Source organism: Callionymus lyra, chromosome 15 (genome assembly GCF_982586985.1).
Source record: "Callionymus lyra chromosome 15, fCalLyr1.hap1.1, whole genome shotgun sequence".
Lineage (NCBI taxonomy): Eukaryota > Metazoa > Chordata > Actinopteri > Syngnathiformes > Callionymidae > Callionymus > Callionymus lyra.
Genome location: NC_141832.1, coordinates 13,264,301 through 13,289,081, shown reverse-complemented (window position 1 = coordinate 13,289,081; position 24,781 = coordinate 13,264,301). Strand labels below are relative to the sequence as shown.

General features: G+C 39.6%; 2 protein-coding genes across 2 annotated transcripts; both read right to left on the bottom strand.

Moving 5' to 3' along the window:
- Positions 1-648: 648 nt before the first annotated feature.
- srlb (sarcalumenin b) lies at positions 649-11,864 on the bottom strand. The gene is made up of 8 exons (XM_087808422.1): positions 11,807-11,864; positions 11,509-11,606; positions 5,295-5,393; positions 3,993-4,088; positions 3,797-3,832; positions 2,938-3,054; positions 2,548-2,781; positions 649-1,724 (listed from the first exon to the last, which is right to left on the bottom strand). The coding sequence occupies exons 1-8, from the start codon at positions 11,821-11,823 to the stop codon at positions 913-915; spliced, it is 1,509 nt and encodes a 502-aa protein (XP_087664548.1). The 5' UTR covers positions 11,824-11,864; the 3' UTR covers positions 649-912.
- Positions 11,865-16,675: 4,811 nt separating this feature from the next.
- tfap4 (transcription factor AP-4 (activating enhancer binding protein 4)) lies at positions 16,676-24,720 on the bottom strand. The gene is made up of 7 exons (XM_087809180.1): positions 24,418-24,720; positions 21,035-21,200; positions 20,858-20,956; positions 20,620-20,790; positions 19,699-19,803; positions 18,379-18,546; positions 16,676-17,502 (listed from the first exon to the last, which is right to left on the bottom strand). The coding sequence occupies exons 1-7, from the start codon at positions 24,504-24,506 to the stop codon at positions 17,356-17,358; spliced, it is 945 nt and encodes a 314-aa protein (XP_087665306.1). The 5' UTR covers positions 24,507-24,720; the 3' UTR covers positions 16,676-17,355.
- Between the last annotated feature and the right edge of the window lie 61 nt (positions 24,721-24,781).

Genomic DNA, 24,781 nt, shown 5'->3' with positions numbered 1-24,781 from the left:
GGGGCAGGGGGGGTCTGGGGGGGGGGGGGGTCGTCATACCTACCTTTCTGAAAGTCGGGGGTCGACATGTGGAACAACACAAAACCCTCTAACGCTGACTCACAAGTCACGTGACGGTGGTCGTGATGTTTTCGTCAACGGAAGGGAGTTAAAGAGGCTTTCGGTAACAAACTGAGGTAGGATGTCACGAGAACGACGACTCGGGGGTCGAGTCTGTTCCCTTGCAGAGGTCAGAGGTCAACTCAGGACTCCTGGCTGTACTTATCATACGTCCAATCAAACTGTTTTATGGAGTTAAAGTGGGAGGAGGCCCCGGGACAGACCCGGGATATAATTATAAATATCTCCCTATAGTATTCGTTATCAGAAGCACTTGTCCCATAATGCACTGCAACAGTGCACGATACACACACACACACACACCAAATCTAACAAATAAATAATTGTGTTAAAAAAAAAACATCTTTCTAACCTGCAGAAGAAATTGTGAAACATCTGTTTAACCTCTGACCTCTGCGACACCTCCAGGGGTGGGGGGGGGGAGCATCTACACAAACGATATTAGAAGGTTTGGGGTTCCTCGACACGTCAACGGTCGCACATGCAAGGTTGTTAAATTCCGACGACACAACAGAAAGTGGCGGAGGGTTTTTTTTTTTTTCAACGTTCCTGCTTTATTCACATACAAGGGAGCTGGTGTTAGATTTTCCAACGACTCCTGGACGATCCCTTGCGAGGGGAGGAGGAGGCGTCGGACATCCTTAAGCTGCCGCACCCAAGCATGGCCCTTCTTGTTCCTCCCTCTCACTCTACGGTCCTTCAACTCCCCAAAATTCTCCTGAGGATAAAAAAAAAAAAAAACAACCAAAAACACTAACTTTCCTTCTCCTCACTTTCAACTCGTCGTGATCCTCAGTTCTTTCTGTAGCGGTTCTTGGGTTTCTCTCCGCAGCCGGTGACCTCGCACGAGGACAGCCCCGGCTGCTTGCCGGAGTTTATGCTGCCGAGGAGCGCCGGCAGCTCGGTGGTGATGGCCTTCTCAATCTTGTCCAGCAGGCAGCCGCCGATGTACGAGCACTGCGACGCCAGCGGCTTGAAGTTGGCGATGGGGTTGACGCCGAAGAAGTCGCGGTAGGCGTCGCGGTTGGGCAGGTCGAACTTGCTGACGTTGGTCTTGGCCAGGATGGACTTGAAGATGTAGAACTTGTCCGGGTCGTCCACGATCTCCTGGAAGACCAGCTCGGGGTCGCTGAAGAAGCTCATCTTCTCCTTGAAGGTCTGGACGTAGCGGTCCACCAGCAGGCCGTGGATGCGCACGCGGATCCCGTGCTGGCGGATGAAGGCGATCTTGTTCTCCATGCGGTTCTCGATCACCTGGTTCAGGTCCTCCAGGAGGGAGATCTCCTCGCGCTTGAAGAGCTCCCGGCTGGTGTCGGGCGCGTAGTCGTACGGCCAGAAGGAGCTGACGTAGACGCGGGGCGGCTCGGTCACGTTGATGAGCGGCGCCAGGCTCCAGAAGAGGGCGCCGTAGACCCTCATCAGGTCCTGGGTGGCCAGGTTGTCGGCCTTGTTCAGGATGATGCGGATCTGGGACTCGCGGCCCTTCAGCTGTCGGAAGAGCATCTCCAGCTCCAGGCCCACGTCCAGCTTGGTGGGGTCGAAGACCACGAAGATCAGGTCGGCCCGGTCGATGAACCACTGGCACACGTCGTTGAACGGATATCCTGACGAGCGACAAGTATGAACAATATTATATAAGTTTGATATTTAATCATCCAGACGTTCAGTCTATGTTTGTTCATAGTAAACAAACATAAAACAGTTGATAGGACTTCATTTTCAAAGACAACAAACAATGAATATTTATATTTAAAAAACAATAGTTCAACGCTTAAAAAACAAATAAAAAAAATACACGTGTAATGACATCCAAAGTATTAAAATGTCCTTAAAAATTCACAGGTATAATAAATAAAATTACTATTTTTGGCCAAAATACTTATCTTTTTCACATATTTTGTTTTAATACCTGATTTTTAATTTAATTTTAAATGTGTATTAATTTAACAACATCCTCTGAAGGGAACAACTATTCTTTTTTCTTCATTCATATTTAATTTGATCTCTTTTTTGTGATTAAACATATTTTTTCTGGATTTTTATTAAAATATTTTTTTCCACATTTTGTATTTTTTGGAAAAACTCATCAGAAGTAATGTATTTATTATCCGTTATGATCTATTTTTGTTATTCTTCTGTGATTTAACTTTTTCTTTTTCTTCATTCTTACGTCATTTTGGAAACATTTTATCTCTTTTTTTTTCTTCTGGATTATTATATTATACATTTTCTTTTATATTTTTTGTTGATACAACACATTTTTTTTCATCTTCGTACTTCTCATATGAATTGTCTTTAAAACTCATTTATTATCTATATTTTGTTTAATTCAGTGGTTTTTTTTTTAACCGTTTACAATTTTTTTCATGAACTTATTTTCCCACGTTGTAGCTCTTTGCACCGTCGACGGGTCAAAGGTCGCCTCACCTCTCTCCTGCTGCTTCCTGTTCTCGATGATTCCCGGCGTGTCCACGAAGGTCACGCGCTCCAGCAGCTTGTGCGGCATCTCGATGCCGATCAGCTTCTCCAGGAAGTTCTGTCCGAACTTCTCCAGCGGCGAGAAGGAGCGCGAGCTGTCGGCGGCCATGACGATGCCCTCCACCGAGCGGATCTTCTCGCCGTGCGTGATCACGGTGAACTCGGAGGTGGTGGGCTCGGCTCCTGGAGGGGCGCACACGAGTCAGTTCAATCTGATGTGGAGTACCTCAGGGGTCGATGTTGGATACATTTTTTATTACAAGTAAATAATAAAGAAAAGCGCGTGTATTATCCAGTAGAAGATTTAGTGTCTTCAAATCATGGAGAAGAAGAGCGAACCTGTGTAGAGCTGATAAGGGCTGTCGGTCATCCCCAGGAGGTAGTTGATCATGGAGGACTTCCCTACGCTCCAGGGTCCCAGGAAGAGAACCATGGGCTTCGAGGTAATTTCTCCATCTGTGGGTCAAAGAAAACGAACAAAGTCTCATTCGTTGTAAACCTTCATTTGTGATTCTGTTGGATTTCTACGGATCCAAGAAGACAATCAAAAAACATCTTCAGCCAGAGAGCAGCACAGAGGGAACTGGTTCTTAAGAGGAACTATTGACCCGAAAAAAGTTTATTTTTAAATGTTTTAATAAAAAAGACACAAAAGACACCAAATTAAATCATTTGTGAATAAATGTCATACAAAACTGAATAAGTAAGAGTTTAAAAAAAAGAAGAAATATTGACCAAAAAACGATTTTATTCAATAAAAAAAAAAAATCAAACACTGTAATTCAACATTTTAGTCACTCGTGGAACTTACAGCCTCTTGAAAAAACTCTGTTGAATAACTGATCTCATCCCATATGGTCGGACAGTGACGTGTCAATCAAATCCAACTGCCATTTGTCCCCCTCGACCTCCTCGCAGCCCCTCCAAGCGAACAAAAAACACACATTTCCTCTTCACCCGCCGAAAAGCTAGACCCTGCGCATGCGAGCCCCACAACGATCAGACTCGTGGTCCTGCTGCGAGGTCTCTCTCCGGTCCGACGCTTTTAGACTCCTCACATCAGCCCACAGAGAGAGCGGCGCTAAGTGACTCACAGGTATATGAAGAACCAATGTACACAAGAGGGGGGGGGGGTTTGCCGGGACAGGGGGGCCGAGCACTTTTAAGACAGTGCCATGCACGGGCAACACCCACCCACCTGCGTTCGACTCCCCCAGGGTTCGTCCAGGGTAGGCTGTTAGCGTGGAGGGGGGGGGGGGGGTGGAGAGGGAGGGTTACATGGTGACGACTTCATATAACGGTGAGTCTTAAGACTTTCTCGTGAGGTGGTTCAACGTCAAACGCGTCCTGAAGCGAAAAAACACGAGGACGACGGAGGCAACGCCGCGGCTCACCTGAGATCTCGTGCTGCCTCAGCTCGTTGTACTTGTAGGCCTGTTCCATGGGTTTGATGGACGAGTGGTAGATCTTCCGTAACCTCTGGAGCGCCGCTGCAGGACAGTCACGTGTTTAATACTATTGGCAAGAATCCGACGTATCGCAATACAGGGTCAATAATAAGTATAATACTGTAGTAAAAAGGATATATTTGTAGTGTTGACTCTCAGAATTTAAAGACCACATGACTCTTGACGAAGTCGTAACTGTTTTCATTTTGTTTTGAAGCCAAAATATGTCCAAATATCAGCTTTAAAAACTGTATCCTCTTGTCCTCAGTCATTGCCGGGATCTTTAAACGTTCCTTTAGCTGCCGAAAATGTAATGACTGCTGCCATCTAGTGGCCGAATGTTAATAAGTATAATACTGTAGTAACAAGTATATATATTGTAGTATTGTCGAGTACTTGACTCTCAGAATTTAAAGACCACATGACACTTGACGAAGTCGTAACTGTTTTCATTTTGTTTTAAAACCAAAAGTTGTCCAAACATCAGCTTTAAAAACTGTATCCTCTCGTCCTCAGTCATTGCCGGGATCTTTCATCATTCCTTTAGCTACCAAAAATGTAATGACTACTGCCATCTAGTGGCCGAATGTTAATAAGTATAATACTGTAGTAACAAGTATATATATTGTAGTATTGTCGAGTACTTGACTCTCAGAATTTAAAGACCACATGACTCTTGACGAAGTCGTAACTGTTTTCATTTTGTTTTGAAACCAAAATATGTCCAAACATCAGCTTTAAAAACTGTATCCTCTTGTCCTCAGTCATTGTCGGGATCTTTCATCGTTCCTTTAGCTGCTGAAAATGTAATGACTGCTGCCATCTAGTGGCCGAATGTTAATAAGTATAATACTGTAGTAACAAGTATATATATTGTAGTATTGTCAAGTACTTGACTCTCAGAATTTAAAGACCACATGACTCTTGACGAAGTCGTAACTGTTTTCATTTTGTTTTTTAACCAAAATATGTCCAAACATCAGCTTTAAAAACTGTATCCTCTTGTCCTCAGTCATTGCCGGGATCTTTCATCGTTCCTTTAGCTGCAGAAAATGTAATGACTGCTGCCATCTAGTGGCCGGATGTTAAATTGCACTACAAAACGGTGTGAATAATGTTAAATTGTAAATTACTGTGCACACACACTTTGTTGAAATAGAATCCCCAAAAGATAACTATGAACTATAAATCAATTAATTCATTAAGTAAAAAAGAAATATGAATGAATATCTGTCGGTCTGAGCTCACCTGCATAGTCTCCTGATTTGTCTTGGGCCGCCAGTCGCAGCGTCTCATCGATGTGAGATCTGTCCCTGAGGACGGAGGTGAAGTCGTCTTCTTCTTCATCTGCGGAGACAAAAAAAAAAGAAATCAAATCCCAATTCCTTTGTGACTCTTTAGCTCTTCCACAGCAAAACATGATTTGATTACGAGGCTGAAAAAACAACCGCGGCAGGTCGATGGAAAGCGACCGCTGGGTTCAGAGTTCCTCACACGCGAATCAATGAAGGTCTTTGGTTCCTTTTTAGACTTTTGAATTATACCTAGAAATGTTTTTTTGAATACACTTCTTAATATGAATTCAAAGTAAGGAGTTCCATCATTTCTAGCAAGAATATTTGGTAGCAAGACATTTGCCATTTACACTGAAAAGAGACCAAACAATAAAAGTTATTTGTTCATGTATTACCTGTTTCTAGGTTTGTGATTACAATTATTTATATTATTATATAATATAATTGTACTATATTTGTCTCGAATACATTTATTTAAATATATTATTTTTCTATTATCAATTTGTTTTTGTGCTTCGCTTGCATTATAAAAAAAGACGTCAAATGCTCAAGATCTGTATCTCTTCTAGTATTTCTCTATAGTATTCTCCATTAAAAACTGAATAAGGGTCTCATTGAGTTTTGCCACAAACTAAAAATAGTCACCATTACATCATATTTCTAAACATCGATCGGCAGCTGCCGGCACATTCGACTCTCAAATTAGAAAACACCTCTCGAAAAATAAGCTGCTCAGCTCGACACCACTGCTGCGGCGGATGATAAAGCAGGACTTTCCCTACTTTTACACACAACCCACAGTCTATTTCCTCTCCGTATTTACCCGTGGATCACGGACTTATCGCCGTCTAAATCCTCCTCTTGTGGACTCGGATTTGTCTCGACTCAGACAGCGCTGGCGAGCTCTAAATTTAGGAGCAATAGGGAAGTTGTTTTGTTGTTTTTTTTTGATGGCCTGCAGGGTTTAGAGAGTTGTGTATCGAGTCAAGTATTACAAACTGTTAATGGCAAAAACTATTTTCAAGTCCAGAATATTAAAGAGCACATGTGAATAACAAGAAAACACAACATCACTACGATACTGAAATAGGTCTGATAGGGTCAAGTGAAAACTCAAAATAGCCAAAAGAATAAACTTTTTTCATGTTTTTAACATGTTTTTGTGTTCGACTATATCTTTTTTTTTATTATACCCTAAACAATTTTGGTTTTGTGACTGTTTTTTTTTTCATTTCTCATACTGTCTGTTTGTGGTGATATTTTTTACCTTACTTTGGCTGCAAGTTTAAATTTGTATTATTGTATTCGTGCCGTACCTCTGATAGTTTGACATTTGTTTTCGCTTTTGTTTCTCTTTTTATGTATTTTGCTCTATGTTCATGGTAGAGTCCTCAGGGCAGACCCAGAAGAGTTTTTGGAGGGATTCTGCCAGCGGTTTTTATGGTGTAAACCTAACCGTCAAGACACTATAATGAGGTTGTATTAGTAATTTATGTAAGTTTAATTCTATTTTGCACAAAAAGACGATTTATGTCTTGCTCAAGGACAACGTAGAAGTGTGATGGGAATCTGTGGACGACCGCTCAGATATATATCGGGGTGTCTTCGGGGCGAAGTTCACAAGGTGAGCGCGGCAGATATTAGATCGAGTCGACAACAAAACTATTCTCTCATGAAAGCCGCGACTGTCGGAGTCAGAGAGAGTGCTGTAGTGCCCCGAGCGACATCAAATATTAAACACTTTAAAAAATGAATGCGACCTTGAACTCACTCCTCTGAGCTTGTGATGTATGAGTCAGATTGCTTGAGTTGAACTCCCAAAAAAAAAAAAAAGGATGACGTAACTGGTGTGAAACTTGAGCTCAGATGCTGTTTGATTGATGTACAGTATTTTTAAAAAATAAATAAATATAAGTTTTGTTCCCCCGGGAAACCTCTAGTGTTTCCCGAGTCGGAGTAAAATATTTAATATCCTGATAATAAAATGGGTTAAGAAAAACAAAAACAAGTCCAAACATTTCAGTGAGTAAAACTTTGAATAGATTGAAATAGATGATCTCTGGCGATTCCCTGCAAGTCAACGTTCTAAAAATAATCCTGTGTAATGTCGCTCCGGGCACGGTGCGGACACAAGAGAAGCCCAAAGGTTAGCGACCGGAACAAAAGCGGCATATGAGCAATTCTGCAGCTAAAAAAACAAAAAAAAAAACAGTTACCAGGCGACTGGTCGGAATAAAAAGGCTGGAAATAATCTGAGTGCGACTTCCTGGTTGAGTGTAACTCTACCAAAAAGTGATGTCACCTCATAGTAGCATGTGCTTCAAGATTCCGCAAAGTCAGCGGCGGCCACAACTTGGCCCGACGTCAAATATTGCACATTCAGAATTTATATTATTTTGGCACGTGTCGCGAAACCTAAGACGGCCCGGGGACCCTTTTTTTAAAGTGGCCCCTTAGAGGTACCAGACGAGAGTCCCCGGACACGCTCCTCAAGAGCGTTCCATAACTGCTGCGAACGTGTTAACGCCTCCCAATCTAGTCAATCCCAGTCTGAGGTGCTGTGCAGAGATCAGAGTGTAGGGGGGGTGTAGGGTGGGGGGGCGGGTGTTGCCCCCTGAATGGCGGGCCTTGCATCAGTGCATAAAATTAACCGTGCAGGCGCCAGGGGGGTTGAACCCACGACACATGTGTCCTCGTTGAGCCGGTTGCCACACAACAAACGGGTTGTGTTTTCGGCAACATTTCGGTGACACCGGCAGGAATGTCGGAGGTTTCAAATTCAAGTAGAGATGTTCCTGTAGATTCTCACGATATCGTAAACTCCACAGTGAAAGCGTTGATGTCACAACACAGATTTTTGTAGTTTTTACAGAAACCAAAAGGCTAAATCAGGGACTCCTGCAAATCCCAGCTCTCTAAGCGTCTTAGTGTTCGATAAGTATATACTTTTTTGAGTATTGTTTTGATTGTTTAAGCGCTTTGTGACCTTGGTCTGGAAAAGCGCTATATAAATAAATATTACTTACTTACTTACTTACTTACATTCCATTTGAGTTTTAGTAGGAAATACATATTTAAATAGCAAACATAAGTATAGACATGATGGTGACATTGTTACGGAATCAAAACAATTCCTGATATTAATATTTGATATAATTAGTACATGATAAAAGTACATGATAATACAATATAGTCACTGATCTACCTTCCAACACAACTTCCTTAAAATAACAAAATGAATAAATAAATAGTAAAGTGAACTAAATTGACATTTTGTTTCATACATAAATAGGTACATTTGTCAGTGTGAACATCTTTTAAGTATTTCCAAATTTTCTTTTTAGCATTTCTTCATTTTTGACGACAAAAAGCAAAAAAACAATAAAACAATTTTTGATCAGTTTAAATCTCAACTCAAAACGCATGATTTTCTGCCATTCTATATTTTCAATTCTAATTGTTGTTTTAGATTTGAATGTGTTTTAACATGCTTCGATGTTTTAAACGGGCAAATACATGATAATGACCACTTTGAGTACATAAAGAACATAAAGACTATTTTAGAAAAAGGTATTTCATTACAACGTCAATAAAAACTAAAAAGCTTCACGTTTCATCTCCAATTCATATTCACAATATTTCAGCTCAAAGTATTTCTTGATCTGTATTTTGTAAAATATCCACACATAAGGTTTCAAATGTAACACAAGTAGAATAAATATCCCTTGAGCCTTCGTTCTAAACCAACATGCGTTGCCAGGACATGTGTGTCTCCATGTGCATTTAAGGTAAACCCCCAAGACGTGTAAAACCCCAGGATCATGATCCGGGGGGAGATAAATTGAATTAAAGCGAACACGATAAGGGCAGCATGACTGGAACCCCCTGTCCCAGGATTTACTCTTGAGTACGGGGGGATTGTGCGAACCCGACTCTGAAGGCCAGCAGGTTTTTTACCTGCTGCGGGTTCCGAGGTGTGGCTTTATTTCTTCATTGTTTGGATACAGTTTGTGCAGGAAGCTTTAGAAGGTGGCGAGTCTGACTCCACACGTGTGGCCAGAAGAGACCATGGACGGTAACAGGTGGTTCAGCATGTGGAGCCAGAACTCCCGATGAAGCCCAGAAATAGCCCTACAATGGGTCAGAGGATGGGCCGCGGGAGGGGGGGTGGAACGACCAACTGCTATTTTAAGACTTGTACGGGTTTAATTTGGGTTGCATGGGATCCTTTCTATAAAATCCACGATTGTAAACGACACAATCTGGAGTTGTTCTAAAAAGGGGATTGACTTGTTGGTGTACAGTAAAGGTCAGGCTGTTTTTAGGAGGCGCTACAAACAGTTTATTAGTGGACTTGTTATGTCAGTGACAGTCACATGGTGGTTCTTCTGAGGGGGTGACAACCGGAGGATCACAGGAAGTTGTAAGGTTGAAGGCACTTAACACCGTTATCTGTAGGACACAGTTCTCTGTGGGATGAAGGAATATCCCGGATGATTATTATAGGCCGAAATTTGTTGGAAAACGTGACTTGCTAGATTAAAAACCTGAATTTCATTGAAGGAAATTATTTTCTCAGTTTGCTGTGCTTCAAACCTCTTGCACTTTCGGGTCTGTTCGACCCGTGTACAGATGTTCTAGTTCACGACAAACCCCTGATCACGTTTTCTATACGTTTTATTAATCAATTACAGACCACATAACCCCATCCAGATCAATTCAGGGGTTTATTAAACAAGTACATGAAGTGAATCCCTTACGGAAAACTATTTTCCAAATACTTGGCATCTACAGGTGTATCGAAATATCTCACTGGTTATAAATGTAAATCGTATCGAACACATCTGGATCTATATGAAAACATTCTTTTGTATTTTCGTAAAAGCAGCGGTTGGAAGAGAATATAATTTCCTAATTGATTCAAAAGTAGGAATGTTTGGTGTCTTAAAAGGAAGGTAAAATTGTGCATATAAATTATAGCGAAACCAATAACCTTCACCTTTTATAGTACCTGGATTATAGTTTTTAATTTTATGTGCAGTCATGCAAATAGTTTACAAGCCAGTCCAGGTCCCAAGGTTTTCAGATGTGTTGCTTCGTTTTCTATTCTACGCTAAAAATCTTGAAATATCTGCCAATGATTCCAAAATGTTCCAATTACAGCCATAGTTGATGCCGACAGGTGCATCCTCACAACACCTGTGGCGGCACAGGCAGCAAAAGGGCTGCTCATGGCCCGGTCCAGCGTTCCAGCTCCTCCTGCCCGGAGAATGCATGTCCCTAAAAGGCCAACTGCTGGGAATAAATTGTGATTGTGACAGTGCAGAGTGACAGCAGCTGTGCGGCAAAAAGGGTAGTCGGGGTTTTGGGGTGGGAGGGGTGAGAAGTCGACGGGGTGAAGGGGAGTGAAGCGGACGAAGGGGAAGGAACTGTGGCGGCGGACAGTGTTGGGTTTCAGTCGGACTTCCAATCTTAGACACCTGACGGCAGCCGGGAATACGGAGGCCTAGCGCAGAGCTCCGGAGCTAAACGGAGATCCAAGGACGGGACAAGGGTGACGGGACAAGGGTGTTCCCTTAAATAATCCTGACTGGAACTGACCAGTCGCCATTATTGCAAGGAAAAATAAAGTTCACACAAGCTCCATAACATGCTAACTCCAAGTGCTTATAAAAGACCACATAGAACCAAAACTAGTTCTTCTGAGTTAGACTTTCCATCAGCTGGTGCCACACATTAGGACAGCTGACATCTCAGGCCACATGATGCTGAACCGAAGCTCTTCTTCAGACATTAAAACATCACTTCGTACGTCCAGAATAGACATCGAACTTGTTTCATAATTTAAAATAGCCGCTAGCTAAGAACGCCCCAGAGTCAAATCTTTAATTATAAACACATTCTTAAATGGTGAAGGCTCAACGAAAACTAGTCTGGTATCAGGGTGGGGACCAAGTGGCCCCCCAATGGGGAGAAACACATTATTCAACCTGGAATTTCAACTTAATACCTTCATTTTTGAATCGGAGCAACGATAAACTGAATGAATGACAGCCGATACAGTCTCGCTGACGCATAACAGCGTAGTTTCGTTTTTTGTTTATGGAACATCCACATCTTAAAAACAAAAACAATCGTCTCAAGTTTGACTCAAACGCTTTTCTTACCTGCTGTGGCCTGCAGTAGCAGCAGGGAGAGGAAGCAGCAGAGAGAGATCGTACCCTTCATGATGGCTGCCAGGAGAACTCCGATAGCCACCCAAGAACTATATATACCAAGGCAGGAAGGTTAAAGGTCAGCGAAAGAGAGAGAGAGAGAGAGAGAGGGGAGGCGGGGAGCTGGCCAGTTGGTGGAGAGGGGGGGGGGGGGCAACATTTGTCAGTGCATTGAAGGTGTTGTGGGAGTTGTTACATGTCACGGCGACTCTACGTGTACGAGCAGCTGACTGCTTTTTGAAAGACTCACCAACTGTGCAGTGGCATCGGCGAAGATAGATGAACACCAACGTATGCTGACGGAAGTCTGAAATTATAAGGGTGTGTATTGGCAAGAATCTGGCGATACATGAGCAATGACATGATATATTGTGATACTGTAGGGACAAGGATATTTTTGTAGTATTGTCGAGCACTTGACTCTGGTGCTGCCTGCTCAAATAAAAGTAGATTCTAATCCACAGACCTCAGAGCCCGAGCTGGGGTCTACGTCTGGATCAGATCACTGATGTAAGGAGGAGCCTGACCATGAATAGATCTGATAGTAAGAGCCAGAAATTAAAAACTGATCCTGAAAGAAACTGACAGCCAGCGAAGCGTTTTAAGGATCCGGGAAATGTGAGTTCTTCTACTAGAGCGGGTCAGAGATCTCGCTGTACAGTTCTGTAGGGACTGTATCCTCTCATCCTCAGTAATCACTGGGATCTCCCAGGATTTAGTTGTTACTTTAGCCGCAGAAGACGTAATGACTGCTGACATCTAGCGGCCAGAGGTTTAATTAGGTACATTTTTGCATGTTAATAAAATATATTTAATTAGCTATAAGTACAATGGTATAAATGTTTCCTCATATCCCTATGAAAATACACAAATTAAAATAAACCAAGAACAAACTCACGTGTGTCTTGAGTGACCACTCTGACATCAGCAAACTGATGATGGTCATCTGGAGGATGACACAGAAAATGACTAATGCTTCGGAATCGTAAAATAAATGTAGCGCCGGTGCAGATAGATGGTCTCATCCTCTCGCTTCCGTCCGTGATCGGGTCTGTAATTACAGAGAGGACGAAAGAAGGCGAGTCTGCTGTGAAAACATTTCTCTTTCAAGACAGTTCACTTTGAGAGACTCGTTCTTTTTTAACATTATAAAGACTTTTACTTTACTTGGATTATAATGAAAAAAGGTTTGCGAAACATAATATCATGCTTCTGTTTTAACACAATCTCAGCAACGACTCATATAGTTTTATTATTTATTTAGTTTTAATAATTCAAAGCTCGGTTTTTGCGATTCTCAAAGAGAACCATTATATCGAGTAAGGATCTCTGAAGGGTTAGTTCAACAGAAATGATATCTTCACTCATTTTCTACTCGCCCTCATGTCGACAAAGTGTTGGGATTATTTTCGGCTTCTGTTTTAGAGTTACAGACAACAATGTTTGTGCATTTTAATGTAGCTTCATCTTCATCATCCTCCAAAAACCCACTTAAAAACATCCAAACACATCCATACTGCTCGTCTGTAACATCCCACTTGCATTAAAGCGTTGACATGAGGAATTGTTCCCCCAAAAAATGAAACAAGTCTATATATTAAGATTGTTTTTAGTGGATGCTGCTGGACCATCAGAGTAAACATTGTGTTCATCAGGCAGTAGATGAGAGACTGAACACTTTCACTACAAACAAACCTAAAATATACTGACTTATTTATGTTATTTTCGCAATAATTCCTCACTGTCAAGGCTTCAGTACAAGATGATGCGCATCCTAGAGACATCTGTATCTATTATTTACATTTTGTTTACTAGAAACGTAAGTGTGTCTTTGATCCGATCGCTACATTAATATAATGTTGCAGATAACTCTCAAAGGGAGCAAATTATTCAAAAAAACAATTCAAAGCTCTCAGCGGATATGACAGTGAGTAGAAAATGAGTGAATTTTGAATTCATTTAAGCTGTATCTTTGGATATATGGGATGTCTCCGGTTACGTTTTTAAACATTGTCAATCCTCGTGTATTAAAGAATTGTCGCTCCAATTGGTTACATCTTTGGCTTCCTAAAATACATTTAAAAAACAACATCTTCTGTGTATAAAAAGAGGTTATAGAGAGAATAGAAAACTAATTCAAGACTAGCCTCTTTATTTTAGCCCGTTTGGTTTCCTGTCATTTATCGTTTCACCTCACAAATCCCTAGTTAGCATGCTTGTAGCGATTAGCATGCTAATCGCTATAAGCATGCAAAAAATAAAATACAACTTTTGTTTATATAGTGAAGAAGTAGTATTAATAAGTTGATTTTTCATATATTATTTATTTGGTCATTTTCTGTTTTAAAACGCATTAATTATGGTTAAAATACTTGGTAAAACTAGCTATAGTGTAGCCACACGTTAGCTTAGCCACGCGTAGCTAACTACGCTAACTATGGCTGAGTTAGCAAACTATTCACAGTTATTGGAAGTAAGTTAATATTAATATATATATATATATATATATATTAATATAAACACTTAATACTCGCCAACAACTTTACTATTTTCCTATTAAATCAACTTACCTGTCAAGTTAGCTACAGCACACCTGTCTTACTACACAACAGCAGAACGTGTCTGACAAATGAATGACGTCATTTATTTTGGTAAATTAAAAAAAAAACTATTTAATAATAAATTGTTCTCGTAATTGTTGCCATTTATTTTAAATTTCTTTCATAGTTTGTTTATTTTTTTAAATATTATTTGCAATCTTCATTCCTAAAATATATTTTCGTTTTTATGATTCCATGCTAACAAAAATGTTGAATATAATACTTTTTCCCCAGTAGAACTGAATATGTTGAGTATTATAGTATAGTAGATACTTTTAACTATTTAGGTACATCTTTTAGGTTCTCTTGGTGTTTTCTGCACACATTTAATGTAGTTAATACTATATTAACGTGCCAGTAAAATCGCTTTATGGCTGAAGAAATTCATACTGTTTCTAAGTGGTAAGAATAAAAAGACACACACACACGTGTTTGTAAAAAACAAAGTACAAATTTATTATTCTGTCTTTACAAAGGCACGAGCCTCTTTATTCCCAAAACGTCTCTCTCTCTCTCAAAAAAAAAAGAATAGCTTTTTGATGACCAAAGAAAACAAAATAAGGAGGACAACGAAGAGCGAGGGACGACTCAAATACAGCATAGAATTTTTTCTCAGAGAACAAGAATAAAACGAGGGATGAGAAAAAAAAAAAGATTCAACGTGATGAAAGGCTCTGCAGCTTTTAGTTACAGACTCCAGGAGATGCTTGTTTTTTTTTTGCAAGATAGTCAGACGTCAGTAGAGTAAGTGCTTTGTAATCTTTGACCCCCCCTTCCATGATTCCCCGTCCCACCCCAACAACAATCTGATATGTCTTCGGAACCAGTCGGCGTCGATTGCTGACGCAGGAAAAAACTTCTTTTTTTAAAAAACTCATGTACTGATCAGTCATGTCTGTGTAACACTTGTTGCTCAATATTCATTAAAATGTATTTAATTTTACGCTTCAATCTGAATAAAACTCATGTTATATGTACTTTTCTCTGCACATTTTTAGCTGCTTTTTCACAATAATATCGACTCAACAAGCGACACATAGATTTGCTACAACTTTAAAAAAGCCTCATTAAATCCACAATTTTCTTTAAAGGGTTTTACATTCGTAAACAGATACAACACATTTTTTTTCCGGAATGTTCTCGTCACATTAAAAAGGTGTTTTTTTTCCCGACAACCCCGATGATCATAGTGTGTGAATGTGGGGAGTGTTTAAGTGGCAAACGAGTCAAAAAAACAAGACATAAAAATAACAAGACATAATAAGAGCAAAAGGTTTAAGATGGCGAGCGGTTCTCACGGCCGCCTTAAGACCTAGATTGTGTTTTTTTTTGTTTTTTTCGGGATAATCTCAAGACTGCCATGGCTGTGTTTTAAGGCTGGTTTTCAACCACCTTTGTGTTCGGGTCAATCCTCCAAACAAAACAAAGAACACGAGTAAGACCGAAGGAAAAAAAAGATGCAACGTTCCACCCGTTTGCATTCATGACACATTCAATTTCATCGAGAATTTTCGTTACGATTAAAAACATAAAAAATACACTTTTTTATTTTGAGCCGCTGATTGCATTAAAAGTCGATTGTTGAGTCAAGGCAACACCGGTGCTGTCGTAGACTGCCAGAGTCTGTGGCACCCACAAAGTCCCGCCAATTGAAAAAAAAGGCTTAAAAATAACAACAATACGAAGGGTCAAAAAAAAAAAAAAGAGAGACCAGCCAGGTGCTTTTTTTTTTTTTTTTTTTTTTTTTTAAAAGAAGGGATGCGGGAAAGCGTTTTTTTTTCCCGCCAGGTTGTTGAAGAAATATACGCCAAACATGCAGGAGTACCGGGAACCCAGCCCGGTATAAAAAAAAACAAAAAAACAAGAGAACGCTTGTGAGTCGGTCTGTGCACGAGCTGTGACACCACTCAGCTGCTCACACACAGCTCTCATGTAAACATGCTGCTTTTCCAAAAGAGTCCAAACCAGAATTTTCGAGGGGAGGAGAGATGTAGACGGGGTTTGGGTTATTGGGGGGTAGTTCTTCATTAACTGTCAGTCAAGAGGCTTCAAAGAAATCCTGATTGTTGAGATGTTACGCATTTTTTAAATACTTATAAAATCCAGTATTAAGTGTTTACACATCTCACTTTGTTTACATGCACCAAACACTTTCTTCAAGATTAATGAACTTAAACAGAAACTGATTTATGGGTTTTTATTAGTTCACCTAATAGAATGTTTTATTCATTTTAAATTACATTATTATTATAAAAGTATTTCAGTGTCATCAGAATATTCAAACTTGTTGAAATGTAATTTATTTATATTTATTATATTCATTCATAATTTAATTGAATAATGTCTTTATTGAAAGGTTGGATTTGATTTTATTGCATAATTAAATTAAAATAGTTTTTTTTTTTCATGATTGAATAAAGATATTATGTAATATTTGTAATTAATTAGTAAAAAGGCAACGAATTACAAATGTTGAATTTATAAAAAGGTATTTTTAATTGATTGGAATTATGCAATATAAAGCTTGTGATGAGTATAAATATATATTATATGTTAATGGTAATTATTTTATTAATTAAATTCAACCCTTTCGATATACAAATGATTGTTTTACATTATTAAAAGTAAAAAAAAAAAAATTGTCAAACAAAAAAAAAGATTTAGAAAAATTTCATTTACTTTTTAAAAAAGAAAACACGGGATCGGGAAACTATATAATTAATTAATTAATTAATTAACATTGCAAAAGTTAAATTCAACACTGATACACTTCCATAGATTGTCATGTTTTTGATGCTTTTATAGACAAAAAAAAAACGGTAAATTTTACTCATCGTTTGTCATATTTAATTCTGATTTAAACCATCATTTTTAAATAAAAACGAGTTCTCAGATTTGCGTGCATGTAAACCCGGTGAGTCATAAGTACTATTCAGCTAAAACCGTTCTAGTGCACTAACAGATGAGTGTGTGAGTATAAGGAGATGCACGACTGTCAGTGTAAATGTAAACTATCTCGGCCTATCACAGTACATCGTTTAAGAGCTGTTAAAAAAAAAAAAGAAAGAGTGCTTCAACCTATCGAGCGACACCAGCTCAACGTCCACGGAATAAGAAGAAGTGCTGTGTAGTCTTGGTCGGATCCAACCTGTTGCATTGGTGAGTGGATGAGCAGCAGCAGCAGCAGCAGGAAGTGACCTCAGGGCAGCGAACCGTCGTCGCTGTTGGACGTCGTGTCCGAGCCCGCCGGGTCAGACGGGATGCGAGCTGACGTGACGATGACGGCCCTCCGTGGATCCTCCTCGCAGGAGATCTTCCCTTGAGTGCCCTCGATGTGCTGGATTGCCTGGAGGAGGAGGAGGAGGAGGAGGAGGCGAGAGAGAAGGAAGTCAGACCCAACAACGCCATCTGGTGTTCGCTTTTGTCAATGCACTTTGAAAATATAAAGTGTTTAATTTTAAAAATATTCGTTTTATCGCTAAAATAAGCTTCTCTCAAATGTTAATAACCCCAGTTATCACATAGTTCAACTTTGACCAACAAACTACAAAAGTTGATTTAAAATAAAATAAACTTGACCTTTTACTCAAGGAAAAACTTTCCTTGACTTTAACATTAAATAAAAAATATTTTTTATTCAACTGAAAAAAACTTCTCTTTAGATTGTGTTTATTTATTTAAACATAAAATAAACATGACTTTTTTTAGTCAACTAATGAAAACTTTCCCTTTACCTTGTTGATTTATTCTTTAACATAAAGTAAAAAGGACTTTTTAATCAACAAAAAAGTACTTTTCAAACGTTTTACTTGATCCTGCTGATTTATTTTGATTTAATAATAACTAACTTACTTACTTACATACCAGGGTCACAAAGCGCTTAAACAATCAAGACAAAACTCTATAAAATATATTATAATTTACTTACTTACTTAGTTACATTGTAGACAACTAAAAAAACTTTTCTTAGATCTTGCCTTTTTATTTTAACATAAAGTTTTTTTTTAATCAAATAAAAAAAAAGATGGATAAAAACTTTATTGATCCTTCTATTGACAGTGCTAATTTATTCATCATAAAATAAAATATCTTTTGACTAAATTCCTTGGATCATGTGGTTTTATCTCAACATAAAATAAACATGAATTTTCAGTCGACTAAAAGCTTTCCTTTGATCGAGACGATTAAAAATGTTCAAAAATCAAACCGTCAGAACTCTTACTTGAACGATGGTGTCCAGGTTCTGTCTGGATGTCGAGGCCGTGTTGATCACCGAGGTGGGACCCATGGTTACCACGGTAACGTGATGAGACTGCGGCGCCGGGGCGGGCGCGGGGACGATGACCGTGGGGTGGTGTGTCGGGGCGGGGGGCGTCGCCGGGGCCAGCATCTGCCGGGGAAATTTAAAAATAAAAACCGATCGATTCTGCGTCGTGTTCTCCTCGCGTTGATGTTCAGAAACACCGTCGATCTGGAGGCTCTTACTGTGAGAGCGACACACTTCGCAGTGGACAGTGGCCCCCCCGGAGTGTATCGGTGTCCTTACAGTACTGAGGGATGGATTTAACATTTAAAATGTTGAAATTATGTTTTGAAGCATTTAATTTGCTTTTTACTTCTCTTTATTAAAAGGCTGATTTTTTTTATATTGAATCATTTTATAACTAAATTTGGATATTTTCAAAGTATTCTTTTTTAATAGAGTTTGATAATCTTATTACAATAATTAAAATATTACACTTGAAAATTAAGTTTTTAATTTGCGTCCTTTTAAAATATAAAATATAAATATAAAATATAAAAATGTCCGTATAATAGTGCTCCGTGATTGGCCGAAAGTTCGATCAAGTTTGTCATTATTATAATATAATGATTATACAATTTCAATTTTATTTATTTTTTTAAGTTGACACTTGTTTTTCTTTTTATTGTGACCTTCAGGTCACCTTTACCCAGAGACAACCCCAGGGATACAACAAACACATTTGTTTTTAAACCTTGGTTTCACCTTCACCCTAAGACAACACAAGGGATACTATAAACACATTTGTTTTTAAACCTCCGGGTCACCTTTACCCTGAGACAACACTATGGATACTACAAACACATTTGTTTTGAAACCTTCGGGTCACCTTGACCCAGAGACAACACAAGGGATATCACATTATTGCGGTCTTTTAAATTTAATATAAAAATGTCCGTATAATAGTGCTCCGTGATTGGCCGAAAGTTCGATAAAGTTGATTGGTTACTTTTTTTTGGTATTTACTCTATTTTGGCACTTTCATCAAAAGTAATTTAAATAGAATATAATTGTTATTTAATTTCTCAAGGTAATTGTTAATATAAATCTGTCCATTATAAGACATATTAAAAAAGAATAATTCTTCCACATTTTTACTTTTGTTTTTATAATATGATTATACCTTAAATATTTATTAAACAGATGTAAAAAAAAGAAATTAAAAGTAAAAAAAAAACACTTAAAGAAAAGTAAAATATTTTCGACAATGTTTCTAACGTATAAAGCAGTGAATCCAACCTGTGGACTGTGGGCCGGAGTGATGTCCCTCTCCAGCTGCTCGTGGACCTGCAGAGCGATGGCCTTCAGCTTCTCGGGGTAAATCTCAGCATCCATCGACCGCATCTGGACCAAGAGAAGGATGTTAAAAAAAAAAAAAAAGCTTAAAGGATTCAGAAAAAAACAAAACTCACTTCCTGTATACGACAAACGGCTAAAAATATTTGTGAATAAAAATGGCGTCACAATTAAAAAATGTAGATACTGGGGGGACTCAAATTCAACTGGTCAGCAGGTCACCTTGACCAAGAGACAACACTAGGGATACCACAAACACATTTGTTTTTAAACCTCCGGGTCACCTTGACCCAGAGACAACACAAGGGATACTATAAACACATTTGTTTTTAAACCTTGGGTCACCTTGACCCTTAGACAACACAAGGGATACTAAAAACACATTTGTTTTTAAACCTCCTGGTCACCTTGACCCAGAGACAACACAAGGGATACTACAAACACATTTGTTTTTAAATCTTGGGTCACCTTGACCCAGAGACAACACAAGGGATACTACAAACACATTTGTTTTTAAACCTTGGGTCACCTTGACCCAGAGACAACACAAGGGATACTACAAACACATTTGTTTTTAAACCTCAGGGTCACCTTGAACCAGAGTCGACACAAGGGATACCACAAACACATTTGTTTTTAAACCTTCGGGTCACCTTGACCCTGAGACGACACAAGGGATACTACAAACACATTTGTTTTTAAACCTTGGGTCACCTTGACCCAGAGTCGACACAAGGGATACCACAAACACATTTGTTTTTAAACCTTCGGGTCAACTTGACCCTGAGACAACACAATGGATACCACAAACACATTTGTTTTCAAACCTTCGAGTGACAGGTTAAAAGTGTAAAAAACACGCACCTGCTCCTCCAGCATCATCCGGACCGAGCGTTCCTTCTCCAGCTGCTGCCTCAGCTCGATCATCTCCCTCCTCAGATCCTCCGTCTTCTCCTCCTCCAGGATGTCGGGCGAACCGATGCCCTCGTCCTTCTCCTCGGCTCGCCTCCTCTTCGGCGAGGAGCCGCTGAGCTCCTGCGGAGACGCCGGCGGGTTAAGATCCGGGGGTTAAGTGTGTCGGGTCGAGGAGGAGAACGTTTACTTGAATGATGCGCTTGAGTTGACTGTTCTGCTGCAGCAGCCGCGTCTTCTCCTGCTCCAGAGTGAAGATGTACTCGGCCGTCTGCTGCAGGATGGCCGCCTGCGGGAGGAGAGAGAAGATGCCGAGGTCACGAGAGGTCACGAGAGGTCACGCCGCCATCGAGGAGACTGGACTCACTTTGCTGAGCTTCTCGCCGTCGCTGTGTGGAATGAGAGTCTTGAGCGACTGGAAGCCGGCGTTGATGCTCTGCATGCGGCGGCGCTCGTTGCTGTTGGCGATCTCGCGCCGGATTCGTCTATCTTGGTCGCGAGCCGTTTCCGGCGTCAGAGGAATGTTGGCCAGACTGGGAAGAAAAAGGAGGAAGAGGATCAAAATGTATAATAAAATATATTCATTATCTAAAGGTGGATGCTATTAGCTGGTCAGCTAGCTAGCTAGTTCAGTAGCTAGCTTGATAGCTATTTCAGTAGCTAGCTTGATGGCTAGTTCAGTAGTTAGCTAGTTCAGTAGCTAGCAAGTTCAGAAGCTAGCTTGATAGCTAGTTCAGTAGCTAGCTAGTTTAGTGTCTAGCTTGATAGCTAGTTCAGAAGCTAACTTGATAGCTAGTTCAGAAGCTAGCTTGATAGCTAGTTCAGTAGCTAGCTAGTTCAGTAGCTAGCTTGATTGCTAGTTCAGTAGCTAGCTAGTTTAGTAGCTAGCTTGATAGCTAGTTCAGTAGCTAGCTTTATAGCTAGTTCAGTAGCTAGCTAGTTCAGTAGCTAGCTAGTTTATTGGCTAGCTTGATGGCTATTTCAGTAGCTAGCTGGATAGCTAGCTTGATAGCTAGTTCAGTAGCTAGCTAGTTCAGTAGCTAGCAAGTTTAGTAGCTAGCTTGATAGCTAGTTCAGTAGCTAGCTTGATAGCTAGTTCAGTATCTAGCTAGTTCAGTAGCTAGCTAGTTCAGTAGCTAGCTAGCGAGCTATCTGGGTTTAAATCCCCCCCAAAAAGGGAAAAACACAGACAGAATTAATCAACAACAACATATAGTTCGCAAATTTGAACGAATAACGATTAAAATTAACAATATCCATACAACGACATATCGCGATATTTATAACCCGATACTGTATTAATATTCAACAGCACTTGATCGTTCTTTCAAATCATTTTTATTTTAAGTTCTTTTGTAGTTGATATTTTAATAAAGTGTGTTTAAAATAAATACATTTTTATTTTAAATTCACTCACAAATATTTCAATTGTTTACAATTTCAATTATTGTTTTGTTTTTTCGAGATCTTTTTCTTTGTGTTTTTTTTCTTCTGTTATACTTTCATTCACAGTGCTTTTTGTCATCACGTCCGCAGAATACAACAAGGAAATCCCAAAAAATCCCAGCAATGGCTGGGGATGAGAGGATACAGTCGACTCCAGCAGCTTACGTATATTTCATATTTCGTTTTTTAAAAACAAAAAGTTACAACTTCGTCAAGAGTCATGTGGTCTTTATGAATTCTGCAACACCAGAGTCAAGTACTCGACAATGAAAGCGGTTACGACGGAAAAATGAAATCCTGCAAGATTCCGGCAATGACTGAGGACGAGAGGATACGGTTGACAATCGGCTTCTTTGTGTTTATAACGCGGACGCTTCGTTCAAGCGACGCTCTATAATTACGGTGACGAAAAAATTCATCTTATCACAGTCAACGATCTGGGGGGTTCGACATGATATTGAGGTCACTGTGTGATGGTTTATGTTTTCAAGTTTGTTCGCTTCAACAAAAACTGTAGAAGAGTTTAAGAAACAACGTGTTGTTCTGACAAGCAGTGATTAAATAAAAAATTAAATTAAATAAATAAAAATAGAATAAAACCAACATAAATGTAGCAGTTATAGTGTAAGGTATATGAGATAATAAATAATATATTTATATCTTTACACTTAAACTGTAACATTTTTCTTTGTTTTCGCTCATTATTATACTTTTTTTTTGTTTGTTATTATTATTATTATTATTTTTTTAAAGCGGTGGGCCATGAGTACAGTGATCTCAATACTCATCTACATATTGCAGAATCGACAGTAAACTCGCTTGACCTTGAAGATTTTAAACTAAATTTTGACTTTAAAGTTCATTTAAGGTTTAATTAAACTTTAACAATACGCTAATACAGGCTATAGGTTAAATAAAATTACTTTAAATAATAATTATTTAAGTTTTAAAAAAAAAGGTAGCTTTCAATGAAACTTCAGCCAAAATTTCAAAAAAATTAAACTTTTAATTGATTAATCTTTTTTTTTTTTTTAATCATTCAAAATGTGTTAACCATTTTCTTCCTTATTTAAATTGTGAATTTATGATATAAAGAAAAGCGTAATTTATTATTTTAAAAATTACAAGATTTTTGAAGAAAATAAAAAATATAAACACATTTTTAAAAAGTAATATTTTAAAAACTATTGATTTAATTATTAATGAAATAAACAATGACCATATGTTACGATATAGCAAAAGGTATATTAAAAATAGGGTTAACCTTGAAAAATAAATAATCCTGATTAAAGTTTGACCAAACGTTAACCAAATGTTTTTATTCAAAGTTGTGCTCATATTTAACATCAAAATAACCTTTTTAATCGATTTAAAACCCTTTATTTATTAAACACAGCCCGAGGAACTACATTTCCCAGACAACCACGTGTCGCCGTCGAACAGCTGCAGATCCCTCCGCCTCCCTCTTCATAGCTGCGCACGTATCGACGGGCCTTCCGCGACACACACTCTCTCTCACACACACACACACCCCTTTATTAATAACTTTTCATCCCACTGTATTTTCCTCGCCGAAGCAATACTCTCTCCCAACACGATAATAAAAATAAAATCCCCCCTTCCTCGAGAGAGTCGTGGTGATTTCCGGGGGGGTCTAGTTCTTCTGCTGCGCTTCTTCTCCGCCATTACAACAATGCGTCAGGCAGCATGGCAGAGCTGCGGGCTCCCGACGACGCAGTGTGGGCGAGCACGATCCGAACCCCTTTTCAAGACTTTAAATTAAGAAAGAAGAAAAATGGATTCTTAAATCGACATAAACACGGCGAACCCCCTTCAGTGTCACCCGCCGCAAGCATGGCCGCAACACACACAAGTATCGGCTAAAATACAACTAAAAAAACACATAAAAAAAACAAACAAACACGATAACACCCCATAAATAATGGGGTGAGAAAACACCCGTTAGAGGTGATCCGAGGATAAACGTGGTGATGCTGCGCTCCGGAGCAGCGTGGACGGAACCACGTGGTTTGTGTTTGTTAGCCCCCCAAAAAATACGCCGCGAATGTCAAGAAATAAGACGCACCCCCCCGGGGGGTCTCACCCGGGCTAGGATCGATCGCAAACCGGTCATTATTTTTGGGGTGGGAATAGAACCCACAGCTGTTTTTTTTTGTACCGCTGACTTAGGGGTCGTGTTGTACACAATAACACACGCGTGTTGTTTGCCCCCCCACGTAAAAAAAAGTGCGCTCACCCGGAATCTCACCCTCTCGGGGTGTTTTTGTCCCCCCTCATACACACCTGCAGAGACCCCCTATCACCTCTTTCTCCGTCTTTCTGAAGTGTTGCAAGGAGGGCACCTTCTGAGCTGGCACCATGAAGTACTCCATGCTTTCGCCTCTCTCTCTCCAGGTTCGGGTTCCCCCCCTCGACCGCCCACAAAAAAAAACAAGAGAATGAAAAATAAAAAGAATAAAAAAAAATGATGACGTATCCCGGGGTGAGTGAGGATCCTCAGAGGAGCCCCTCGAGTTTGTAATGTTACTCGACTTCCAGCTGATGGGGTTCCCTCGTTGTGTGTGGCGCTCGCTCTACCTCCTCTCTTTCCCCTCCCTCCCCCTTTTTTTTTTGCTTTCTCTCCCGACACGAGTGTGTGTGTGTGTGT